The sequence below is a fragment of the Brienomyrus brachyistius genome, chromosome 1 (genome assembly GCF_023856365.1).
Source record: "Brienomyrus brachyistius isolate T26 chromosome 1, BBRACH_0.4, whole genome shotgun sequence".
Classification (NCBI taxonomy): domain Eukaryota; kingdom Metazoa; phylum Chordata; class Actinopteri; order Osteoglossiformes; family Mormyridae; genus Brienomyrus; species Brienomyrus brachyistius.
The window spans coordinates 21,632,155-21,656,106 of NC_064533.1; the positions used below are offsets into that span (position 1 = coordinate 21,632,155).

Consider the following 23,952-nt stretch of genomic DNA (forward strand, 5'->3'; position numbering starts at 1 on the left):
AATCTCTAATTGCTGATCTTTGTGACTGTAACCACTTGCATTTTAAATGTTCTGCATCAGTGGTTCTCAGTCGGTGGGCCACGCTAGTGAACCGCAGCGAGAACCAAGGGGGGTGGGCCTCAAAAGCGAGGGCTGGGCAGTCGCCCAGTGATGTATACTTACTAGACATGACAGGCAAGTCTCCAGCTATATGACAGTGGGCAACGCCATCTTGAAGAAGCCACTCCATCCAGTCTTTGTATGTAAAACAATACAAGTGACACACAATTTTCTTGCGAATATCATACAAATGAGACCACCAACAGTGATAATTATTAGTTTATATCTGGAATATGACTGAGAAACCATTGGAGATTAATTTTGAAAAATAACCAAATCAAGGGTCCATGGATTGGCTCTGACATCATCCGAATCAGTATGCATGTTCAATTCATCCACTCGCCACCAACCCAAGCAAATTATCTTCTCTGATTTAGAGACCCAAACCCGATCACATATTACCAAAATATATATATAATTGTGATGATCTGGTAAGATATTACACTGAATCTTCTACTGACAGTCATAAGGCATTATGGTGATATATGATGCTTTCTGAATGCATTATAATGTTTTATGAATGTGCTCATAGATTCTTATAAATATGACATTCATAGAAAGTGTTACTGAACTTACATTGTTTGACAGTGTGACCAAATTAAATGTTCTTTATGTTAATAAACACTGGCAATTAATGTCATCATTGAATGATGTGTTCAAGAGAAACAATATCATAGCCTGTGCAGGGGGGCTCAAACATGTTTTCCTGGACACAGGGGGTCCTTGGATAAAAAGCAGTTGAGATCCACTGTTCTACTGGATAGCACCGGTGGATTTAGGTATGGGCAACTTGGGAAACCACCCAGGGCGACGCCTTGCCAGGGGCGGACCGGGGTGCAGCCATGGCGCCTGCACAAGAAAAAATCATAATGGTGACATTTACACAATCGGTATTCAATTGCACATTTGTACATCACGTCAATGATACGTCACCATGTGGGTCAATTAACTTTGTCGGAGTGGGTTCCCTGATTCTACTTTGTGAGCCAGGCAAGCTACGCGTGGGTGGGTTGACCTCTGGAAGCCCGAGGGAGGCAGAGTGGGGGAATCCATGAAACATGGCATTGATAATGTTGTACAGTACTAATGCAATTTGCAAAATCAGCTATAAATCCTACGTTTCTTTCATTATGTATTTATATGCATCTTTCCAAATGTATTAATAAAATCAGGTAGCGAGTTATATAAAGATGAATAAAGATGTTTGAAGCATCACCGTTGGGTCGTGATGCTTCAAGTGGTACAATGAGTTTACAGAATTTCCAGTCTGTCACGACTTCAAACTGCAAAAATGTACCGTCACACTACTGCCATCTTTCTATCTTGTTTGTCCTAAATATCTCCTATTTTAAAAAAGATGTTTTGTGTGCTGGGCTCTCGCTTTCTTCGCCAATGCTTGAAGCTTCCTTTGAGGGAACACTTATCTCTTCCATAATATATCACTTAAACATGTGGCCTGCGACGTGCTCCACCAACTAAATCAACCTTGCTGTTCATTTTTGTTGGGACGTAGGTTGTCTGTTCCTAAAATACTACCATATGATTGGTTGGAGTTGCATTTGTTTCTGTTATGCGATAGGCTGGTGTGCGCTATCAAGAAATGTTCCTTATCGACAGTTTATCAAAGTTTCTCGTTTTATCTTCTAAATTTTATATAATAAGCCAATATTTCATTTATATCACTCAGCCCTCCCCTGTGTATTTTGCAGACCAGCAGAATATTCCCAGGCAGTGATCGTGTTTGTACCCTTGCTGTGGCTCATAGTTCCCTTGCTGGGCCTCGTTTCCCTGCCACGGTTCCACGACCCACTGGAGGCAGCTGGCAGCGTGCTGCTGGATTGCGACCGGGCTTTGGGAAGCACTCTTTTACACTCAGATGGCTGCTGTTCTTTTGCTGCTACTTTTCAGATGTCTGGCCTCTTTTTCCCAGATTACAAAGTCAAGTTTCTGAGAGGGTTTGTTTTTTTCCAGTGAAGTTTTATTGAAACCTTCCCTTTCAACACAGAAACCATTGGCACTCAATAAATGAAGCATGAATGAATGAATGAATGAATGAATGAATGAATGAAGTATAAAAATCAGTTATGGCAGTTAAAATCAAATATACATGCTATATAGCTTTACCAGCTGTAAAAATACTTTTTATCCTATTAGTTAAGGGTTGCAGTAGGAGAGAAGCAGAGAAAAATTATGGGAAATACTGAAATACTCAAAAAGCAACAATGCATTAAAGTCAGTGGTCAGTCCTGTACACTTTACCAAAAATGACAAACACATTCAATGTCTGCATGGACAGTGGAGCTTAATGCGATAAGAAGGAATAGTTGACTGATAGATTGATCGACTTCATAAAATTTTAGGGTGACCAGATAATCCATGTCACCTCCTGTGTTTGGCTAAATAGATCAGTTCTTCTTTTGCTTTAACTGGTTTGTTTCCTTGATTGAAGGACTCATTCGGCAGTGTTACATTAACATTAGTGACACATGCATAATTACAGGAGACTGACCAATCAGCACACAGCAAGTACTTAATGTAAAATCCAGGTCCTGAAATGAGAATTTACAACAAATCCTGTCCTAAATTATCTGATCACCCCATTAAATTTCTTTCCACTGCACCAGTGAACATGTAAAGAGTAGAATCAGGCAAGTATCGATGTGTACACCAGAAGCAAAACAATCATTTCATTAGAAAGCTTTTTTCTTTCCAGAGAAATACGAGCAGGTATGGCTACATTCAGACATGTACATGGAACTAGACAGACAAGTCCTAATAGGTCTGGTGCACATAAAAATAAAAAAGAAAAAGAGTTTCATTTTCTTATAAAATGATCCGTACATGGGAAAAAAATACAGCTTCATAAAAAATAAGTACGAAATAGCCAAGAAAGCACACCTTAGCATGACGCTAAAAACACAGGGAACCGAAAGGTGCATCAGTACAACTGTGTGGCTTCAAACCTGCATTTCTTGTAATTCATCAGTAAATGTCCAATATAAAAAACAAGTTCAACAATCCGACCCCAAGTTTATCCCAGTTTTCTAGTACATGACCCAACCTGGAGATAAGTGTTATTTCAATGATTAAAATTAGCCTATACACTGTCTATCCGCCAATCCCTTTTTCTTCATTAATGGCAATTATGTTGCAAAGGACTTGGGTATCTGTCACCTCTTGCTAAGCTGGGCATTCCGGTTTCTCTGTGGTTTTTTGTTCGCAGCCTTTTCTGATGCAACAGCGTACATCTTTCGTTTGTTCATAAACCAACAGCGACCATAAATACACCACAAAGCACAAATCATACAATCTGCTATGCTTCCAGACCTAAACTGTGCATTCTGTTCCAAATCTGGAATATATTCTGAATTTACACACTAAAATTTCGTAATATCTATAAAAACATAATTAGTCGCTGAATGAAACTTCTCCCCCAAAATAAAGCCATGAACAAATCAGCAACTATTGTCAAGGAATAATTGCTTGGTTATTTATTGCCTCAATGGATTTACATAAAAATCTATTTTTGAAATATTTACATTTTTACCAATAATTTGCCGTGATTAAGCATATTTGCATTTCTAAAAGACTACACTTATCTACATGAGAAATAAGCATTCGCTGGAAGGTACGGTGGCCTTGCAGTGCAAAGATTAATTAAAAAAAACAACTGATGAAAGTGTTTTCTCAATCTTTCAATGTTTTTGTGTTTTAAATGTTTTTGTGTTTTTCAATATTTCAATATTTTTAAATAAGTTTAAAATTTTAAGTTCTTATAATTCAAAAAAACAAAAAAAATAAGAAAACACAAAAAAACAAAAAAATGAGAAAACAAAAAACTAGAAAACAATCGTTATTTATTTGTGTTTTTTTTGTATTTATTCTGCATTTTCTTGATGTGTTATGTTTTGCCACCACACATTTAAACTGTCTTGTATTAACTAAATCACTACTGTGACCAATAATCAGAGTACAATGCCATGGAAAACTGGCTTGTTTTGTGTTCAATCTTTGGTTGAAACAATTTTCTTCTCCTTGGTGAATACTTTCGTCACACTGGGTATACCAGTCAAAGAAGCACCACTAAAAGCCATCTTTCCACCAGACCCTTGGATCAAAGTTGCTGTACCCCCTGGTACTACCTGTCCACTACTTCCCTGTTTCTCCACAAGGAGAATATTCTGGGGTCCAGAAATGTTCCCCCTTGGCAAAGACCCTTGTTGAACCCATGCACCACCTCCCTGAAGCACCTGCCCAGGCCCAACCTTTTCCTCCATAAACAGGATGTTCTGAGATCCTGGCAGATCCTTCCTTGTCAGGGTTCCAGGCTGAAGTATTGGTCCCCCACCCTGCCCCTCCACAAGCACTAGGTTCTGCGATCCATAAAGATTACCGACACCTGTGTTTACTCCCACTAGACCTTCTCGCATCACTGGAACTGAGCCTTCTACCAACCCACCACCTACAGGTCCTGCCACCACTCTCTTCTCAGTTATCACCATATTCTCAGCTGCAGGAACACTGTTCACCAAATACATGGTCTGCGTGCTGGGAATCGAAGGTCTATCTGCAACCAGCACAGTGTTATGAACCTGAGGATCAACAACATACCGAGTGGTTGGTACCACAGGAGTTGTGGTGTAGTACACAGGCTGTTGAATGACGTAGGTTGGCTTGGGGACCACCACGTTCTCACGAACTGTCACGTTAGGGATGGGAGGTATGTAACTGGTCTCAACAACTGGTTTTTCTACACGGACAGGGGGTTGAACCACCTGTGGCATGGTGAAAGTGTCCATCACCACGTCTGTTACTCGGGGTGGCTCGATCTTGGGTGGCGGCAGTGATGGCGGGACGAACGTTATGGGTTCCATTTCGGGGCCTCTGCAGATGTCAGCCAAGGTCTTGAACTTGGGGCCCAGATCATTCAGAAATTCTAGGTCGTTGTCCGTTTCCAGGAGGCTGCAGCAGCCAACAGAGCCTGCCAAGGATCCCTGTCCTTCACAGTCAAACACCAGCATTTTTTCATCCAGGGCTTCATTGTCTAGAGCAAGACTGGCTTTCTAGAATGTTCATGAAAAACATGACAAATAAGTTAATGGAAGATAAAAGTGAACTACTGTAGGCTTGTGTATTTGGTACAGGTCTACGTAAAGTCCATTCAACGAACTATAGAAACGATGATAATTTTTTTAGACAATACAGGTATGATTTGTGATAAAATGTATTATTTAAACACCCCCTCCCCAATCTTATCATGATGCAGAAACGCATATACCCAAGAATGTGAATCTAAGTGTCATGTATCCATAGCTAATTTTCCATTCACCCTTACAGTCAACTTTCAGTTAACTTTAAATTTTGATAATATGTTCCCTAATGTGCAAATAAACGTGTAGCATTAGCACTGCTAACCTTTGAGTAGTACTCTTCCAAATAAGCATCAGGGAGGGCAATTCCTTCATATGTTTCGGTTTCAGTAGTACGGTATCTTGTGTTCACTCCAAAGTCTCGGTCCATGTAATCGATTTCTGTGTGCCCCCCTGCATAACCTCCCCTAAATCCGGAGGACCCTGAAATGAGCCCGACATTCATTCCTTGAACAGGAGCTACAACTGTTTTGCCGACATCCGCTTCAGTCGGAGCATTCAGAAGTGGGACTTCCTGCAAGGGAAAACAGAAAAATACTAAATATAGTACGGGCTAGGAAATTTATCACATTAACACAGGGCCCCAGTCTGGTTGCATACAGTATGTGAGTATTTATTGAATGTATTCAAGTAAACATTTCATGTGGTCGCATCCGTACGAGTGTATGGTGATCATTAGGATGTTTGGCTCTGGCATGGGTACCGCATAACAAAATGCGACTGAAAGATTTTTTTTCTTCTTCCCTGGTTCAGTGTATCTTTCTTTTTGCTAAGTTAGTGTCTCCTTACCTGCATGCGGGAGTATATACATATACGCACTTCTGATGATAGGAAGTGCAAAACAATCCCTTTATCTGTGATGTTAGTATGTTCCAAAATAAAACAGTCTATAGCTGATTATTTTTAAGAAGCAAAATGAGAGGAACGAGGAGGAGAGTGGTGGAGAGGGACAGCCAAAGAGAGACCCCAAGACAGACATAAGTGAAGGTGAGAGTTAAGTTATTCAAGTTAATGTTCAGATTAAAATATTTTGCAAATACAGTAAAACCTTCACATTCCTGCATTAGACACTCGCGGTTTCGGTCATTCGCCAGTTGGCCATCAACAATTAAGCAGGAATATTTTTGGAGCTTGAGAAAAGATTGCAGAAACATACGGATGACAAGTAAGCCGAAATCATTACTGACAATGATTTGGATTGCAAAAAATATAATACTAATATAATACTACATTAGAAAGACATAACATTTGTTTGTGTAAGTGTATACTACAGTATACCTTGAATATTAGAAGCCTTGGCTTGGGTACACCACTCATCGTTGTGTCTGTAACCTGCTTGACTCATGTGCATTCATGTAGCAGTCTTTGTAACCATGGAATTTCACGTTACCAACTGAGAAAGTTGGTAGCACCAGTGCTATCACTGGTTTTTATAATGGATTATTATTTCTTTGATTGCGTTACGGCAAGCAGCATTTTGTTACCCAAATCAGAGAATAATATGACCATAGATTTTAATAGAGACCTAAGATATTCCTTCCGGGTTGTAAACAATGTGAGAGTTTAAGTCGATGGCTGCACAGAATCCCAGAATAGTCTCACAGTCTAATAGCGTCTCACAGGGAAGCTGATGTTACCCGGTTTGTTTTGTTTTAAAAATTATTAGATGGAGGCATGGAAAGGATAAAAATATTGTAATTTCCAATATTTGATTATTTTATTGAAGGATTATACCTTAAAGTCTCAAGATCTATCATGTTATAAAGTGTCCTTTCAGTGGTGGTCAGGCTACTCATTTAAGAACTATTTGCCAAATTAAAAATTTTACATCAAAATTTGGGGCAAAATTTTGTTTTGTTTCGATCCGTCAGTATAATATGTATACGTGGCATACACCACTAATCACCAAGGTGTGTGACTAAGAAAAGTAAAAAAAAAACATGTTTAGCTTAACATCTTATAATACAATGCCCTCTCTTATTCCCTAGCAATGTTGTAGCCATATTAACATTATAGCGCAACGCATTTCCTACGTGTTTATGGTGATGCTAGTGTAAAACATATTGTGCTGTCAGCCGTATAAAAGTATAGCACATACAATTATGTACAGTACAAAATACTTGATAATGATAATAAACAACTATGTTACTGGTTTATGTGGGACTGGGCGATAAAAATATAGCGAGAATCATCACAATACAATTTCCCTTGAAATCGATATGCCATATGCTCAAAATGCTTCTGATATCATTTAAGACTAAATGTCACAGGCAACACACTTTGCATCATATAATGGCATCACTTTCTGTGTGACTACTTGTCAGGACCGGTGACAAGCGCAAACACAGCCGTGAAAATGGGGGATTTACTGAAAAAATAAGAGAATGCAATAGGGCAGGCAGGCAGACGACAGAAAAAAACGTCAAAACAACAGGGCAACTCACTAGGAGAAGAGGTTAAGTGCAAAGCAACCCGTTCGACATGGGTAATCCAGTGAAATCCCAAAGGAAAGTGCACAGTAAAATTCAGTCTATGAGAGATGCCAACAGTAATAGTCCATAGAAAATTAAGAAACAACAGGAGGAATGCCAGCGATGGCGTTTTTGCAGCGATGACTAAACTAACCTGTTCATCTTCAATCTCAGAAATGCCGTTTTCGGTTTTATGTGTTATTTATGTGATTTGGTAGGTAATTTTTTTGGTCTGGGAACACTCATAAATGGCTCCCATGTAATTAAACTCTGCTTACGAAAGGTTTCATAAAAACTCTTTACTTCCAGATGGCGGGGAAAACCTCAAATTAATCACATTTCTTGTGATCCCCATGTTGATATTCAGTAAACTTGAACCCTTAATCCAAGCACACTCACAAAACATCTTTTATAGAGATTTTATAACAATCATATAAAAATGGATCATGAAAACACTACTGACTTTGTCCTCGCCTTGGCCCTCAGTATGGTAGGCAATCAGATGTTCTTTGGTGGCAAATGGCATCTCAGTGAAGCCCCCTCCCATGCCGCCGAATGCTCCGGCACCAGCAGCCCCGCAGTTACAGAACAGCAGCAGCAGGGGTATCACTGCGCACATTCGGGTGGGAAGGCAAGGAGACCTTAGTCATTAGGGGTCCATTCTCCCATAAACGCAGTTGCACTCGTTTGACTTATTCAAGCATATTCTCCAATCAATTTAAGTGCAGAGCTTATGTTATGTATACTTAGGCGATTTACGCTCTTCGGGCAGAGAAACACCAAAATATCGGCAAGTCGTATTTAAATGACCCTTAAGCGGATTTTGCCACTGACTAAAGTACACTTAAGTACATTTTTCACTATGTGCTCTGGAGGACAGTGTTTAGTCACGCGCCTCCACATGGCCAACTGCAATACTGCAGCTTTCAGACAGCCGAGCATGTAACAAAGTGAGACTTTATAACATGTACCATACATTTAGAAACAAACGTCACAATCCATGATGCACGTGAAAAATTAGATGTAATCACATTACAGAATTATAATTGAGTTATATGGGCGGAAGGCAGGGAATAACCCAGGATGGGGCGCAAACCCATTGCAAGCTCATCGATAGTAATGGGACAATATATTGTAGGAAGAGCCACTGCAGTAGCAGCCACGTATTTATACGTACAAATCCATCAGCTGTAAAAATTAGGCCTGGAGCCTGTCCCAGGACACCAGTCCACCACACTGTGCATACAGACAAAATGGGCATTTAGAGACTCCAGTTAGCCTAACTGTGTGCCATCTGACTATGGCTGGAAACATGGGGAGGACATGTAAACACAACAAACCGTGAGCAGAGGTTAGATTCAAACCGTCTACCCTAGGGGTTTGATGCAGCAGTGCTGTCCTGAATACACATAGTATTGTGTGCCTGCCATGTCATGAGCGCTGTGGGGCTGGTGTCTGATGCATACTCACACAGCAGCATCAGGAGGCCAAGGAGGAGCAGCCCGATCCCCGCCGGTCCAAGTGCAGAGCTCCTCTTGTCTTTCCCCACCAAGGTACACAGCTTTTTATCGGTGCATGTGCAAGCTTCCAGTTTCAGCTCTTCGTCGTCAGGACAGGAGAGGCCTTGCTGGTCTTTTATATCAAGGACCACCTTATAGGGACCAGGCCACAGATTCTTTTCAGGTCTCAGGATGACTGTAGTGTCTTTGAGATAAGAAATATGGAAATGAATCAAAAGGAATTGTATGGATTTATGTAAAATGTAGCATTAAAGCAAGCATTTGTTCGGGAGGAAACTAAGAGCAAAGGATGAATTCTTGACAACCATGTGCTGTGTGAATATTGTCACAGAAACAGCAGTTTCTCAAGCTTGGTCCCGAGGATCAATGTTCTAATAATCCTCTTTTAACGAACATCTGAACTCTCGGGATTTCGCGAACCATTATTAAAATTCCAGCACAAATATTCACCATTTTTCTGGATTTTCACAAAACATCTAAGTTTGTATTTTAGGCATATTCCATGTTAATTAATTTTTTTTTTAAACGAAATAACTATAAGAGATAAAGTAATCATTAAATCTGATATAATTTATTATTTCATGACAGATTAATCATATTTTTGGTTAGTTTTATTTAAATAAAGATTTGAATACTGTTAAGTAATAGTAGTAATTTGGGTGTTCAGTAATAAGAGTTCAACACAAATAATTTGCATGCCTGATGTTTATGCATTTTTAACCAACCCTGTTCAATTTTTCAGCACCTATGGTTATAGTAAGCTCACTTGTAACAGAGCTAATTTGTCGCACAGCTTACTAGTTTAATATATTCCAAATATCACCATCAATTATTCCAAAATGATAACTCTTCAAAAGGTATTTCTACTGTCAGACAAATGTAATGATACGGAACATTTCATTATTTGAACTTTAATCGCCAAATCTTAAATACATGGCAATTAAGAATGATAAGATCATCTGTATTATGTTATTGCAAATTTGAACAGCTGGTAATTCTGAATATTTCCAAATAATAAGCAAATTATTACACTACTTTTTGTTTCTCACAAACTGGTTTGTGTATTGGTGCACTGCATTGTGATATGGTTTGTATTGCCCAAGGCCTGGCGATACACATCCTTATTTGACAATTATTTCCATTGTCAGTTCTTTATGTAGGCAGAAGATTATTCTGTGATTAATCATGATTAATAACTGTGATTTGGCCACATTTTACTGCTCCATAGCTCATTTGTTCGTAATATGCTCCTTGCCTGTCCTATATGTCGCAAAAGCACCTGATAAATAAAAACAAATGTAAATATAATGCTGTATGCGATTCTCGCAAAAACTTTATTTTGAAATTCCTTCACAGGAAGTCTTGTAATTTCCTTTATGTGACACAAGGGGGAAACAAGTGGACAGGCAGGTGGCTGGATCAGGGATGCTAGCAGAAATGTTTCAGTGGGGTGGTCACGGAGTGACCGATGATTTTCATGCAGTGACACAAACACCAAGCCGAGCTGCCATTATTATTATTACATAACTAACGCTGTTTGCTCCGTTGCAATGTGTTTGAAGGGGGTCATTGCTAATTAATTTCAAATATAGGTAATTAATTTTAAATGCCACAAAAATAATACGGATAAACCACATTTAAAATCAATTAAAGATTTCAATTTTAATTTGTGAGTGCTACAGTGCAAATGAGTTCACCACGGTCTGGCGGTGCATGGCAGCTTTCAGTGGTTTGCTTCTGAAATAAAACCTCTGTAGCCACACTGGAGGGCAGCCGCAGGGGTGGCCTTGGGCAACATCTATCTGTGTCAGAGGGCTGAAGTTTACCTGAAGCCATCCATTTCATATTCCCAGCAGAAGCATTACTTGTAAGTAATTGCTACTGTTTAGCAGTCATTTTGCATATATTAATGAAGATCTGGTGAAAAAAATACTTTCAAATTTATTTAGATAGGTTACCTAAGCTGTTAAGTTTATGGATAATGCTTGCTAGAAATTACTCTTGAAATTCAAAGTTACATAAGTTAGTTATTTGCTTACATACCCTTGTCCATTTACTTAACTTACAGACATCGGAAAACAGTGATTGCAGTGCATTTTGTTTTCTAATTTCACTCCTTATTTCACTTCAAAAGAGCCAGGGTGCTACAGCCCAATTCACGCCATTCTGGACAGTTATAATGTTATATTTCTGTTTTTTACATTTATTTTATATAATTATTTTTACAATCTGCAAATGTGACCCGTGCTGGAAAAATGAGTCGGAATGAGGAAATTTTCAAAATGGAGTTATTATTATTTCAAAATGATGTATGGTTTGTTGGAATCAGACAAAAAATGACCGAGTTACATCCATTAGAAGTTGTTTACATCAACAGGGCTTTATAAAATCGAGTTCTATTGGTTCAGAGTGATGTCACTGGAAATCCTATGCAAATTTTTAGGTGATACCAAACAATCAGTGGGGGGATTCTCAGTCATGCCGCGAGTGAGTGGAGAAAAACATAGAGTTTCTAAGAAAATTTAAAATAAAGGACAAATTTCTGAAGACAAAGCCCGTACAAAACATTCAAATTATGATGGTTCAAGGTATTTATTTGCCATTGGGATCGATAGATGATGATTTAATGGACTCATTTTTGTGAAAATCTCAATTTCGACGAAAATTTACTTTGACATTTTTGACTCTAGCTCATAATTAGCCTGTGTGCATTCCGACTCATTTTGCCAGCACGGGTCACAAATAAGCATCTCTTAGGTATTGTTATTCAGACATGTCAACAGGCATATGCATTGCCTTTGGTTTACAACCATTCCTAACGGTGTTTGCAGTATTCATCATAATTTCAGAACAATTTGTTTGCGCTGCTGTCCTGACATTGTAGCAAACTGGGAATGCAAAACAGAAATTTGTATGCAACTGTGAGTTTTATGTGCCATTACACCCCTAATGACAATGGTCAGAATTCAGTCAACAGTTGGAATTATGTGACAAATATCAGGGTACCATGAGAATGGTCAGTTCAACCAGTGTGTGGCTACAATACTGCCAATCTAAGGTACTTTCAGAAACTTCTTGTACCCACAGTATAAACCTACCAAAGATCCCTGGGGCAGAAATCACTGTATTGAGATGGATACTGGAATGATCTGCTCACCATTATATCTCTCCAAGGTCCACTGTCCTGTGGTGCCATCAGGTACAATACTGAATTCAAAAGGGGCCCCGTTAGGGGAAGCATCTATATCTTCGGCTCTGGCAAATACGACGCCATCTTCTGTGCACACTGACTGTTCATGACTTATGAGCTTAGGACAGTGGTCATTGAAGTCCTCCACTTGGATGGCAACGGTACCTGTAGCAGTTTTGGATGGCATATCTAAAAAAAAGAGAAGAAGATTAGCAAACATTTTAAGAGAAACCACTAGATGGCGGCAAAATATATAGTATATCAGTGGTGGCTGAAAACATTTTAAAATAAGAAGATAATGCATTTTGTCGAGTTACATTTACATAAATCCACCAGACCAGCAGAGGGTGGATGTATTACAACAAACAAGCTGTGTAGCTAAACTGTAACAAAAAAATATCTCTTGATGCTTTTTAAATTTGCACTTTTCATTTTTAAATCCTAGTTTAATCCTGGTTCTGCTGGCTGATGGCTACACTGAGCAATAGGTTGCTTCCAGGTTCAAAATTTCTAAGACAGCAGTACAGAAGAATAAGGTGAAGCAGGAGACACTGGGAACAACCAGAAACCAGCCAGGTAGAGGGCAGAAGTGACTTTTTGATGCCAGAGATGACACTTATTTGACAATTTTCCATGAATCGCAGGATGACATTAAGTGACCTTCAAAAGGAATAGGAAACATTAAGTGCAGATGTGAAGTGCACTGCTTGGACAGTTCATATCAGGCTCCTAGAAGCAGGACTGAAGTCCCATAAAGCAAGGAAGTAGCCCTTGATTAATGAGAAACTAAGAACCAGGCTACAAAAAAGCATAATATTCACAGACACACACCCATAAATTGAGAAATGAGTGGAAAATATTTTTGCTGCGGTGCGTGTGTGTATATATATATATATATATATATATATATATATATATATACAGCTTGAGCCTGTGAAAAATATACTTATTTTTTGTAAACTCCACTCTGGCTTTCTCCTGTTTCTCACTGATGAAGGGCTACTTCCTTGCTTTCTGGGACTTCAGTCCTGCTTCTAGAAGCCCTGTTACAAACTGTCCTAGCAGTGCACTTCACACCACTTGATGTTTCCCGTTCTCTTTGAAGGGCACTTGATGTCATACTCTGACTCATGAGTCACTGCCAGATAAGTTGACGGTCACCTCTGCCATTAGAAAATCACTTCCGCCCTCTACCTGGCTGGTTTCTGGTCGTTCCCAGTGTCTCCTGCTTCACCTTGTTTTCATGTCCTGCTGTCGTAGTAATGTTGAGCCTGGAGACATCGTGCCATGTAGCCTTCTGCCAGCAGAACCAGGAAGAAACCAGAACTGAACAATGCCGATTTGGTCTCAATTTTTTCCAGAGCTGTATGCAGACACACACACACACATTCATACTTTCATATGAAGACTCAGGTCTAAGGAAGAAACAATATTCATGGGGAAAAAAATTGAATAGTAAGACAACTGATAAAACAGGCAAGAACCTTTAACTTCTCACTGCGTATTTCAACTTCAGTTCAAACTTTAAGGTGAAACTAGTTAAACTATCAGTACAGGTTTGATGTAATGCAGTAACACTGGTCATATGCCTGCTATCCATGATCAAGCACTACTAGAGTCAATTTGTAGTTTTAACAGCAGGATGCAATATATTATGAGTGTACATGTTTTTATCTTGTGTGTCTACATATTGCATGACATCAGGACTAATAAAGCAGGCAGGTGTCAGAATGCTTGATCACTTGAGGACTTGCCTTGTGACATGCAGAGTACTTTTGCGTAGTATGTTCCATTGACTAGGTATTTAGACTCCCGATCTGGGGCTTTGTTGAGTCGGATGTCACCCGTTTTTTCATCAATTGTAAGCCAGTTGTCAGGATCAGACCCCTTAGCGTACCTGAATGTGCACAAATTAATCCAAGTGTTAATAAGGTGCAGTCAATTGGTGACAAAAGGATTCCAAACAAAACCCTCAAGGTTTACTTTTAAAAATCTGTTTCATAAGGCGCTTCCACACCAAGGTTCAAGAACCTAGTTCCTGGTTCTGAGTTCTTGGACTGTCTCGAACAGGAACTTTTGTAGTTTCTGGCCACTTTGTGTGTTACTTTACCATAGATGTCATGGAGAGAATAACTTGCATGGCCTGTTTCGGGTTTGTTCCAGTCTTACACATACTCCGTTGATGTCATCACAAATGAGTTCACACATTGGGTGTGTTTCCAGCAACATATCCAAGTTTGGTATAACAGAGTCAACAGACAGTCTTAGTCTTATAAAATACTCTCTCTCCAGTGCTAGTGAAATTTATTGGGAAACGGAAATATTCCCAAACTACCAATTATGACTGACCGTAACCAGCATTAGCCATAAACAATTCAGAGTTAAAATTAACATTTTCTGTGTTGAAAATCTGCTTTTGTATTTAGTATTTTGTCTTTCTGTCCACATGGTATATACCGTTACGGTCCTTTAAGCCAATGATGGGGAGTTTGTGCACACCAACCTCACGTTCTCTGCTGGTTTTCGTGTGTCTGCATCAAGAGCTGGATAATGTCCAACCACTTTCTTGGGGTCAAACGTTGTTTTGTCTTCAGAGACGGGGAAAGCTTTTACTTTGGGGACGAACATGGGACCCTCTGGTTGGTTCTTCACATTGATCTTCACCGGGTAGGTCTTCGTATACATTGTGCCACCTCCAGCTACACCTGGACCACCTCCCCCGGCGCCTCCTCCAGCACCTCCCCCGGCACCTCCCCCAGCACCTCCCCCGGCGCCTCCTCCAGCAGCTCCCCCGGCACCTCCTCCGGCACCTCCTCCAGCACCTCCATCGCCTCCTCTGGCGCTTTCCCAATCCCCTGAGGTGACATATGGGGCCTTGTTCGTCACAGCCAATTTGAGGTCCAAATCTTTGAGTTCTTCATAATCGACAGGCTTAAAGAAAAAACACAAAGGTATTAATATACCATTCTGTCACAAAAATACTGGCAAAGAGATGAAGCTTTTCGCACCTTAACCAGTGTTAAAACTCCTTCGTTGGTCTTAGGATCAGTAGCGATGTTGAAGTACCCAGCTTCATTGCCAGAAAGGATTTCAAATTGGGCCAACCAGTTGTCTGTGTTTTCTAAATCTTTATCAAACGCTTTAAATCTCATCACCTCCACATTGGCCGTATTTTCCTCTACGCTTCCTTCATACTGCAGAGAAAATGTGGACAGATCTAAGCACTGTGCAAACATACATCAGAAAGCCTGGAATCACAAAGCGAACGAGCAATACTTACACTGTCCTTCTCCAACGTAGGAAGGTTGTCATTGATGTCAAGGATGTTAACCACGACAGTCCCTGTTCCAGTGAGTCCATTCACTGCACCGTTCAGATCTGTACCTTTGACAGTTAGCACATATCTATCTTGTGTCTGTAGACAGAAAAAACAGGCAGCTCATGCTCAAGCAACAGCCCTTAATGTCTTATCATAAGGTCAATTTAACAGTAATGCTGAATATCCATTCTTCCATTTCCAAACCGCTGTAATGCTGAATATAAAGAATAGAAATGAATCCAAAACATATTACTTCTACAAGCTAGAGCTACAAGTCTGAAACTCCATCAAATGGGAAAATTTCTCAGCATTGCTGCAACCTACATGTGAACTGATTTCTTTCTTCATAAACGGCATTTGGACTGATAGGCAGACCCACCTGATTTTTAACTCAGCATATCTGTTTATTAGGATGAATGACTATAATTTTTTTTCATGTCAGAAGTATCACATCCAAAGCATTGTGGAAGAGTCAAACAGAAATCAAAACACAACGTGTCCATTTCCTTGCCTACCTCTCTGTCCATAGGTTTTTGAACATAAATCTTCCCATCATCTTTCATGAAGAACATACCCTCTCCTGGTGACTGGTTCAAAATGCTATACTTAATTTGGGAATTTGGATTCCCAGGCTCATCGTCATCTGTGGCTGTTACTGCCATTATGTAAGTACCTATAATGCGAAAGAGGGGAGTTTATTAATTCCACCAATGCTAGTGCATCCAAATCACAATCAGGACAATAAAACACCTTGCAATTAATAGGCTGTTGGAGAAAAACCATTGGCACGTGGCTGCTGCTGTGTTACACTGAAAAGAAATTATGTTGCCTTGCTGTAAAACTCTACAACAAAAAAAACTTCAACTTATTAAAGGTTGAAGTCATAAACCTGCCACAATGATGTAATCTGGTGATGAGTGTGCAAGTTCATAAACTTGCCCATCTGGATGGCAGTGGGTAAGTTAAATGGACAAGGAGAAATGCAAATGAGAAAAACAAAAGACAGGGTTAATGACTAGCCTGTTGGACTTGATTCATTGATAGCACCAGGCTCCATTTTGCTAAATGTAGGATGGCAGTCATTTTGATCCACGACCTGAATACGCAGGTTGAGATTATTTTCTGCATATTCTCCGTTTCTATACTGTGCAACTCCCTGAAGCTGAAAAGCAACAAGCCATAAACAAAGAAACAAATAAATAAACAGGTTTAATGTTACAATTCCAGTCTTAATCTACATATGATTCAATTGTTTTTAATAAGGTGACATATCATGATCAGGTATCCAGGATTGAAAGGAGGCTCACATTGTATTCAGGAATTTTTTCTCTGTCCAGGATGCCCGTGATCCGAACATTTCCGGTATCTGGGTTTACAATAAACAGATTCACAGGGTCTTCAGTAGCCCCCTTTCCTCTCAAAGAGTATTTCACAGAGGAAGTAAATTCCTCATCAGATCGAATCTGGAAAAACAAAGGTGATTTGTCCGTCAACAAAATTCAGGAAGGAAAAACTGATTTTAAACTAGTTTAGCATTAAAAAGAAGGAAATTTGAATGTTATTTTTATTGTTTTTTTTCTCAATTGCTTCGGCACATTTCTCAAATGACAGTTACAGTTTACAAAACAGCCAGTGTGATGCGGTATATATCACTTCTGCACAGAAGTACATCATCTCTCATTGCTTCACACAAATTTCCAAATGTTTTAGTATATATATGCAAATGATCTTATACAATTGTCATCATTTGACACAATTATCAGTTGCTTTAGTCTTGGATTATGCAGTTCCCCATTGTGATAATTATACACCCAAAACTATATATGTACGTGATCGTCATTTAAGCCACCACATGCAAAACAGTTAACCAAACTTTCAAAATGATTCAAAAATATAGATATATATATAGATAGATAATGTGTGTGTGTGTTCAATAACTGTTCTAATTCAAAATCTCACCACCTTCTTACTTTACAATTGACAGGTCTTAAAAATATGAAATTATAATGAAACAAAAATATTACCCTGGCAATGTACTCCCGGTTCGTATAGTCCACATTTTCTTCCAGCTTTTGGGGGGGAATTATCCATTCTCTTTTCTGTCTTTGCAGATGTGCATCTGCTTCAATTTTGGAGACCTTTAAAAAAAAGACAGATTAATATTTCCGATGTGAAAGGATGTTATTTTGCACAGCTGGCTCAATTACTGTACAAACAATAATTATACACAACTCATAAAACGTTGCCTGAAATCGTCCGTTTACTTTTGGACAAAGAGCAGAAATGACGCTCCTGAACATACAGTCGCTGGGTTATTATGAGTTACAGACAAGATAGCTTTTAGACGTAAAACATGTTTTGAAACACAGCCTAATGTATGGGCGACACAGTGGACTACACTGCTGCCTCAGACCTTTGCAATTATACCCCCTCGTTCTCCATATAGAGTCTACATGTTTTCCTTGTATGTGAGTGTCCTACAATGGACTGTTTCCCATCTGTGGTACCCCTTGTCTTGTGCTACATTGGATAACTGGTTAGAAGATAATTACTAAAAATGTATTTGTTGCCTGGAAAAAAACTCTTAGTACGCACAGTGCATCACAGTTGAGCCTTAGACGTAAATGCATAGGACTTGCAATGCTACAGAATAGTACTTGTTCATAAGAACCTCCGCTTGACTCAACATGTAATTGATTTTGCAACCCTAAACTTAACGTTAAAGCTATCGAGACAATTTTATGACTGTTGTTATCTGCAGTCATTTTCAATTACAGTTTTTCTTGATTGCTTCGGAGCATTTGTCAAATGACAATTAATATTTGCAAAGCAACATGCGTAATCCCCACAACACAATGTCAGTTCTGCACAGGCAAGCATCATTCCTCATTGTTTCACACAAATTTCTAAATGTTTCAGTATATATATGCAAGTGGCTTGTACAATTGTCATAATTTTGTCACAGTTTTCAGTTGTTTTAGTCTTGTTGGTCAAAAGAGCGTATGTAGTTTCCCATTGTAATAATTTTACACCCAAAACTATATATGTTTGTGATCATTGTATTAGCCAGCTCATGCAAAACAGTTAACTAAGCTGTCAGAACGTTATATTCCATAAATTGCAGTGACACAACATTGTTGTCTTTTTGGCTCCCAGAGAAAATTTTGTCATTTTGTTGAATAAGAATTCACATTTAAAGATGATTTCGTATAACCTTTTTTATTTTCTATATAGCACCAGATCGCAGCAGAAGTTATTTAAGGTTACCTTTCCTATAGAACAGGTCCATTGTCCTTTTATCAAACAAATGTAATAGTCTTACGTTATTTATCTTATTTATACAACAGCTTGTCATTTTTGTCTCTACATGGTCGCGCGTTTACAATTCTCCTGTTCTCTGTATCGCGCATGGTGGAGTTTCGCCCCGATGCGTGCGTACACAGAGGTGAGCACACTCCCATCAGCGGACAGAGAGCACGCGTCAGAAAATGTCGCGTCAACCACCTGAAACGCTAACAAAAATATGTGTTTTTTTTTTGACTGCTGCCATTAAAAGAAACACATGAACATGAAGACCATGAATCCTGATTGGTGTCTGTCTCCCCCCCCCCCCCCCACCAAAGCTGGAAACCAAGGGGAAACACTGACGTGTATACCAACGGTAACAAACCGTACACATTATCATATTAAATATTAATAAATGACAGACACTCAGACTCTTCATCCTCCCTATAAATACCTAATGTCGTGTTATTTTATAACATTCCATCTTGGGCTAGGTAAGTTGTGAAAAGAGAATGCAATCGAATGGAAAGATTAGACAGCCATAATTCATGGGTGTTCCTGATGCCAGACAGTACATAGATGCAGACTATTTCAACATGTTTCCACAGGCTGCGTAATTCTTTTGACTGAAGTCACCTCCTTCTTCGGAACAGTGAGCATGCAGATGGATCGATACCTTAGAACTACTAGAACACCTTAGAATACCTAAAACCCAGTGTGAAAAGTCTGGGTGTCATAATGGACATTGATTTTAAATTACACCAGCAGATAAACTCCGTAATTAAAGCTAGTTTTTTTCAGCCGAGGCTGTTATCTAAGGTCCTTTTTTATCATTTAATGATTCTGAAAGGGTAATACATGCTTTTATCTCATGCCGACTTGACTGTTGTAATGTCCTTGATGTTAATGTCAGCGAAGCCTCCTTCTCATGCTTACAGCTGGTCCAGAATGAGCTGGTCTTTAAACAGGAGCATGTAAGCGAGAGCACATTTTCGCCATACTGACCTCCTTCACTGGCTCCCTGCATGTTTCTGACTTTTCTTGCTCACCTACAAAGCATCAAATAGGCTCCAAACTATTTCTCAGAACTTTTACAACCATACGTTTCATCATGGTTGCTTGGTCTATTCCGCAGTTGCTGCTGGTTGTCCCTAAATATAGGTTGAGAGCACAGGGGAGATCATGCCTGTTCAACTGTAGCCCCCAAACTCTGGAAAGAGGGTGAGTCTCAATACCAAGAACACAAGACTGTACTTGTGTGCACCAAGTTCATTCTTGGAAGGCAAGACCAGCAAGGCAGGTCTTGCCTTCCAAGAATGAACTTGGTGCACAATGAATCATGGGATTGGTCTCAATTGGCGAGGGTGCAACCAATGTACCTCATATTCTTGATATCTGGGTTGGAGCAAGACCAGCATCCAGGGATTCTTACTGTTCTCTGTAAATCTGTTCTTAGTATTGGAACTGGTACTCTCAAATACACATATTGAGATTCATCCCAAGTTGCCTTCGCATGTTAGGCTGACCGCTACACTGCCTGATTTTAAATCCTATCATAGACACATTTTTATACCTTGGCTGTTAACTCAGGATGCGAGTGGCTTTCTTTTCCTGTTACCGTCTTATCGCACTTAATTAACCTCAGCATGTTTTCAGACTGTGGAGGGAAACCAGAGTAGCTAGAAGAAACCCCACAACATGAGTAGAATATGCAAATTCCACACACACGGAACCATGGTGGAGACATGACATCAGGTCCCTGAGGTGTAAGGCGACAGTGCTAACCACCACACTACCCTGCTGTCCATTTAGGTCTAATAATTATGAAAATGAACCAAATCAATGCATTTAATAAATCACCCGTATTAACTGCATATTTTACAAAGAATCGTACAGAATATAGAATTGTTCACTTCTTTTGTGTAAAACCATTTAAAGCCATTTAAGGAAAAACGAATTGTGTGGCAATACTTTGTTGCTCTGTTGACCGGATTCAAATGTTGCCTAGATCTTCATGAAGTGAGCCTTTGCGATGTTTCCAGTATTCAGCATACAGAATTGTTTTACCACGTTCATCCCTAGCATTTTCGTATGCGACTTTTCAATTTGATAAAAGTCGACATTCTGCATATTTTAAAATATGATAAAATATGATTTCTGTTTCTTCAGAAAGACATACAACAAGTGATAAAGTACAAATAAATACAGTAAAAAAAACACGTAAAAAGACAAACACGTAAATTAAAAGCAGTAATTAAATAAATATTAAAATAATCAATTATAATGAGTACGAGAACTGTGCAAAACAATATACCAGTATGAGAAATCAAAACGTCAAAATCTATTTCAAATTAAATGAGTATTTGAACAGACAGTGCAAAATGGCGGTTGGGCAAATGCCGCAGGCCGACAGGGCCTATCCATCCAGTGTCCCTTCCGAATACAAGTGCCTTTGGAAGAGGCAGCACTGCACATTAGTATGGCAGTAGGTACGAAAGAGTATTTTCACCATAAACTTTACTTATTCATTGCCCTTTTTTGACTAAAAGGTGGTTTCGGCCAAGTACCCAACATCACCTCAGTAATTATCATTATCCTTATCTTGTACATTTGAGCAAAGTAACTTAATACTTAAGGAATTAAACACATTTTTAAAATAGTAAAATTAAATCAACAACGGCGTTTTGTCGATATTAATCACAAAAGATAATTCAATTGACGTGTACGTTAACATTAAAGAACAATAAATATTGACTAAAGATTAATAAAACAAATAAAACCCTCATATAACGGTATAATGTAAATATAGGCCTACTTCGTATAAGTGTCGTTTACATTGGTTTTTATAGGCTACTCTTTTTGAACTCGTTTTAATCATTCCGTCCAGGAAATATCGACGTATTACAAACCGCAATGAAACGGCAAAATGTTTCAGGACAACAGCAGGTGATTACATGAAGAAATAATATCGCAAGAGATATATGATATAGGTTATATTCTTTATTATGACATATACAATGTAATCTTAAAAATGTAAAATAATCCTTATGCAATTCTGTATGCTAAATACCGGAAACATCGCAAAGACTCACTTTATGAATCGCTAGACAACATTTGAATCCGGTAAACAGCGCAACAAAGTATTGCCACGCAATTCGTTTTTCCTTCAATGGGTTTAAATTGTTTTACACAGAAGAAATACACAATTCTATATTCTCTACGATTCTTCGTATCTAACACGTGCAACAACTTACTGTAGGGAAGGTTATATATGTCAGTACAAAACTGCAATGGCTGTCAAAACTGTCCTAAAGAATAAATCGTCTTTCAGTGCAAAACAAACAGCCATGTTGGCAATGAATCGAATATTATACTCACCGCAAAAAATGATAGAAACAGGAACCCGGCGGCAAGCGAGAGAATCCGTCCCATTTCATCCAGTCACTGTAGTTCAGTGACCCGTGAATATGTCTCTCTACGGTGCAACGAGGTGAAAACGCCAGGTATTCCTCAAAGGTGTGTTATCTCCAGTGTGTAACATGCGCGAAAGCCAACTACATAATTTAATGGCGTTTCACTGAAATCCCCACCCAAACGTGTCTTGTAGGAGGACCTATGACTGACAGAGAAACACGTACAGCACCAGGTCTGCATCAGAATCCGAGGAATTAAACAGCTATAACAATCTCTATTGATATCATCAATGTCGTGATTTAAATAATGAAAATGCCCCATTACTTAAAGGTTGTAATTTCCTTGTTTTTTATATTTTCGGCGTAATGGTTATCAAAAAGTTAACAATACACACTTAATTTTATCTTGCGTAAAATAACGGAAAGTGGTATGGATCGTTTTTTAAGACAGCTTTGATAACGCAGCACCTACTACGGTGAAAATGTGAAACGACGAAGGCAGGATAAGATAAAACTTTATTTATCCCGAAAGAAATTGTCGTGCCAAGGCAGTGACAACACAAACATATTTCTTAAATACAGAGACATATACATTAACTTTCTACTTTAAGTTTTTGGGGCTCTTAAACCTCTGTACTTTATTGTCGTGCACAATCAGATACACGCGATTAGAACAAAGAACCGGATAGACCTACTTTAGACACCTGGAACGTCCCAACCTGTCCTGACTACCTGAACCTTTTCGCTGCAGAAATTTAAAGGAACAGAAAGTTCTGGTTAGTTTACACGTCTGACAGGGAGCAACACTGACATTAGCCGAAAACACCAAGTTATATGAGGTATAGGAAGGACGCAGACACGATTGTCGTGTACTGTTTATATATATTTTTGCGTTTAGCAAAAGGATCTAATGCGCATCAAATCGGGCGGTGTTCCATTGGGTGTGTATAGGTGTGGTCGATCCGTTTGCTATTATTGCCGTGAGTCGTGTTGTCCCCGCATGCAGGTAAAGGGTGTGACGCGGCGATGAGTCGTCGGGCGTGTCCACGGTGTGTCTGCAGCGAGAGACTACTTTCGTTTGATTGCCACTCGGGAACCGGTGCAACTTGAAACTCCCTGTACGATGACAGCAACACACATACACGCGCGCGCGCATGTTTTTGTGGGGACTCTGCGTTCATTTCTATGGGAAATATCCTCATCCAACAATGGCAACCTTAACCCCTACCCGGCCCCTTCAGGCATTTTTAGATTATTGATTGCATTCACTTAAAATGGCTTATATTGTGGGGAACTGAGAAATGCGCACGCAAGCTAAAAGTAACAGCTTTTACCACATCGTGGGGACATCTGCGAAATGACTGACTTGTTTACATGAAAATATCTCAAGTAAGATACAAATTAGTAATCTTAAAGCAAGCAATACAAGAACACGCACACACATTTGGCTGTATGTTTTGTTTTGTTAAGCGGACTGGTTAGCAAGCAAAATAAATTCAAAAAGT

The 23,952-nt window shown here is 39.2% G+C and overlaps 1 protein-coding gene across 1 annotated transcript; it reads right to left on the reverse strand.

The window, feature by feature from the left end:
- Positions 1-2,678: 2,678 nt before the first annotated feature.
- dsg2.1 (desmoglein 2, tandem duplicate 1) lies at positions 2,679-23,290 on the reverse strand. The gene is made up of 15 exons (XM_049002588.1): positions 23,143-23,290; positions 22,413-22,653; positions 17,774-17,887; positions 17,057-17,212; positions 16,770-16,911; positions 16,265-16,422; positions 15,711-15,845; positions 15,439-15,624; positions 14,934-15,361; positions 14,185-14,327; positions 12,398-12,619; positions 9,191-9,424; positions 8,184-8,329; positions 5,515-5,763; positions 2,679-5,162 (listed from the first exon to the last, which is right to left on the reverse strand). The coding sequence occupies exons 2-15, from the start codon at positions 22,464-22,466 to the stop codon at positions 4,104-4,106; spliced, it is 3,426 nt and encodes a 1,141-aa protein (XP_048858545.1). The 5' UTR covers positions 22,467-22,653; positions 23,143-23,290; the 3' UTR covers positions 2,679-4,103.
- Between the last annotated feature and the right edge of the window lie 662 nt (positions 23,291-23,952).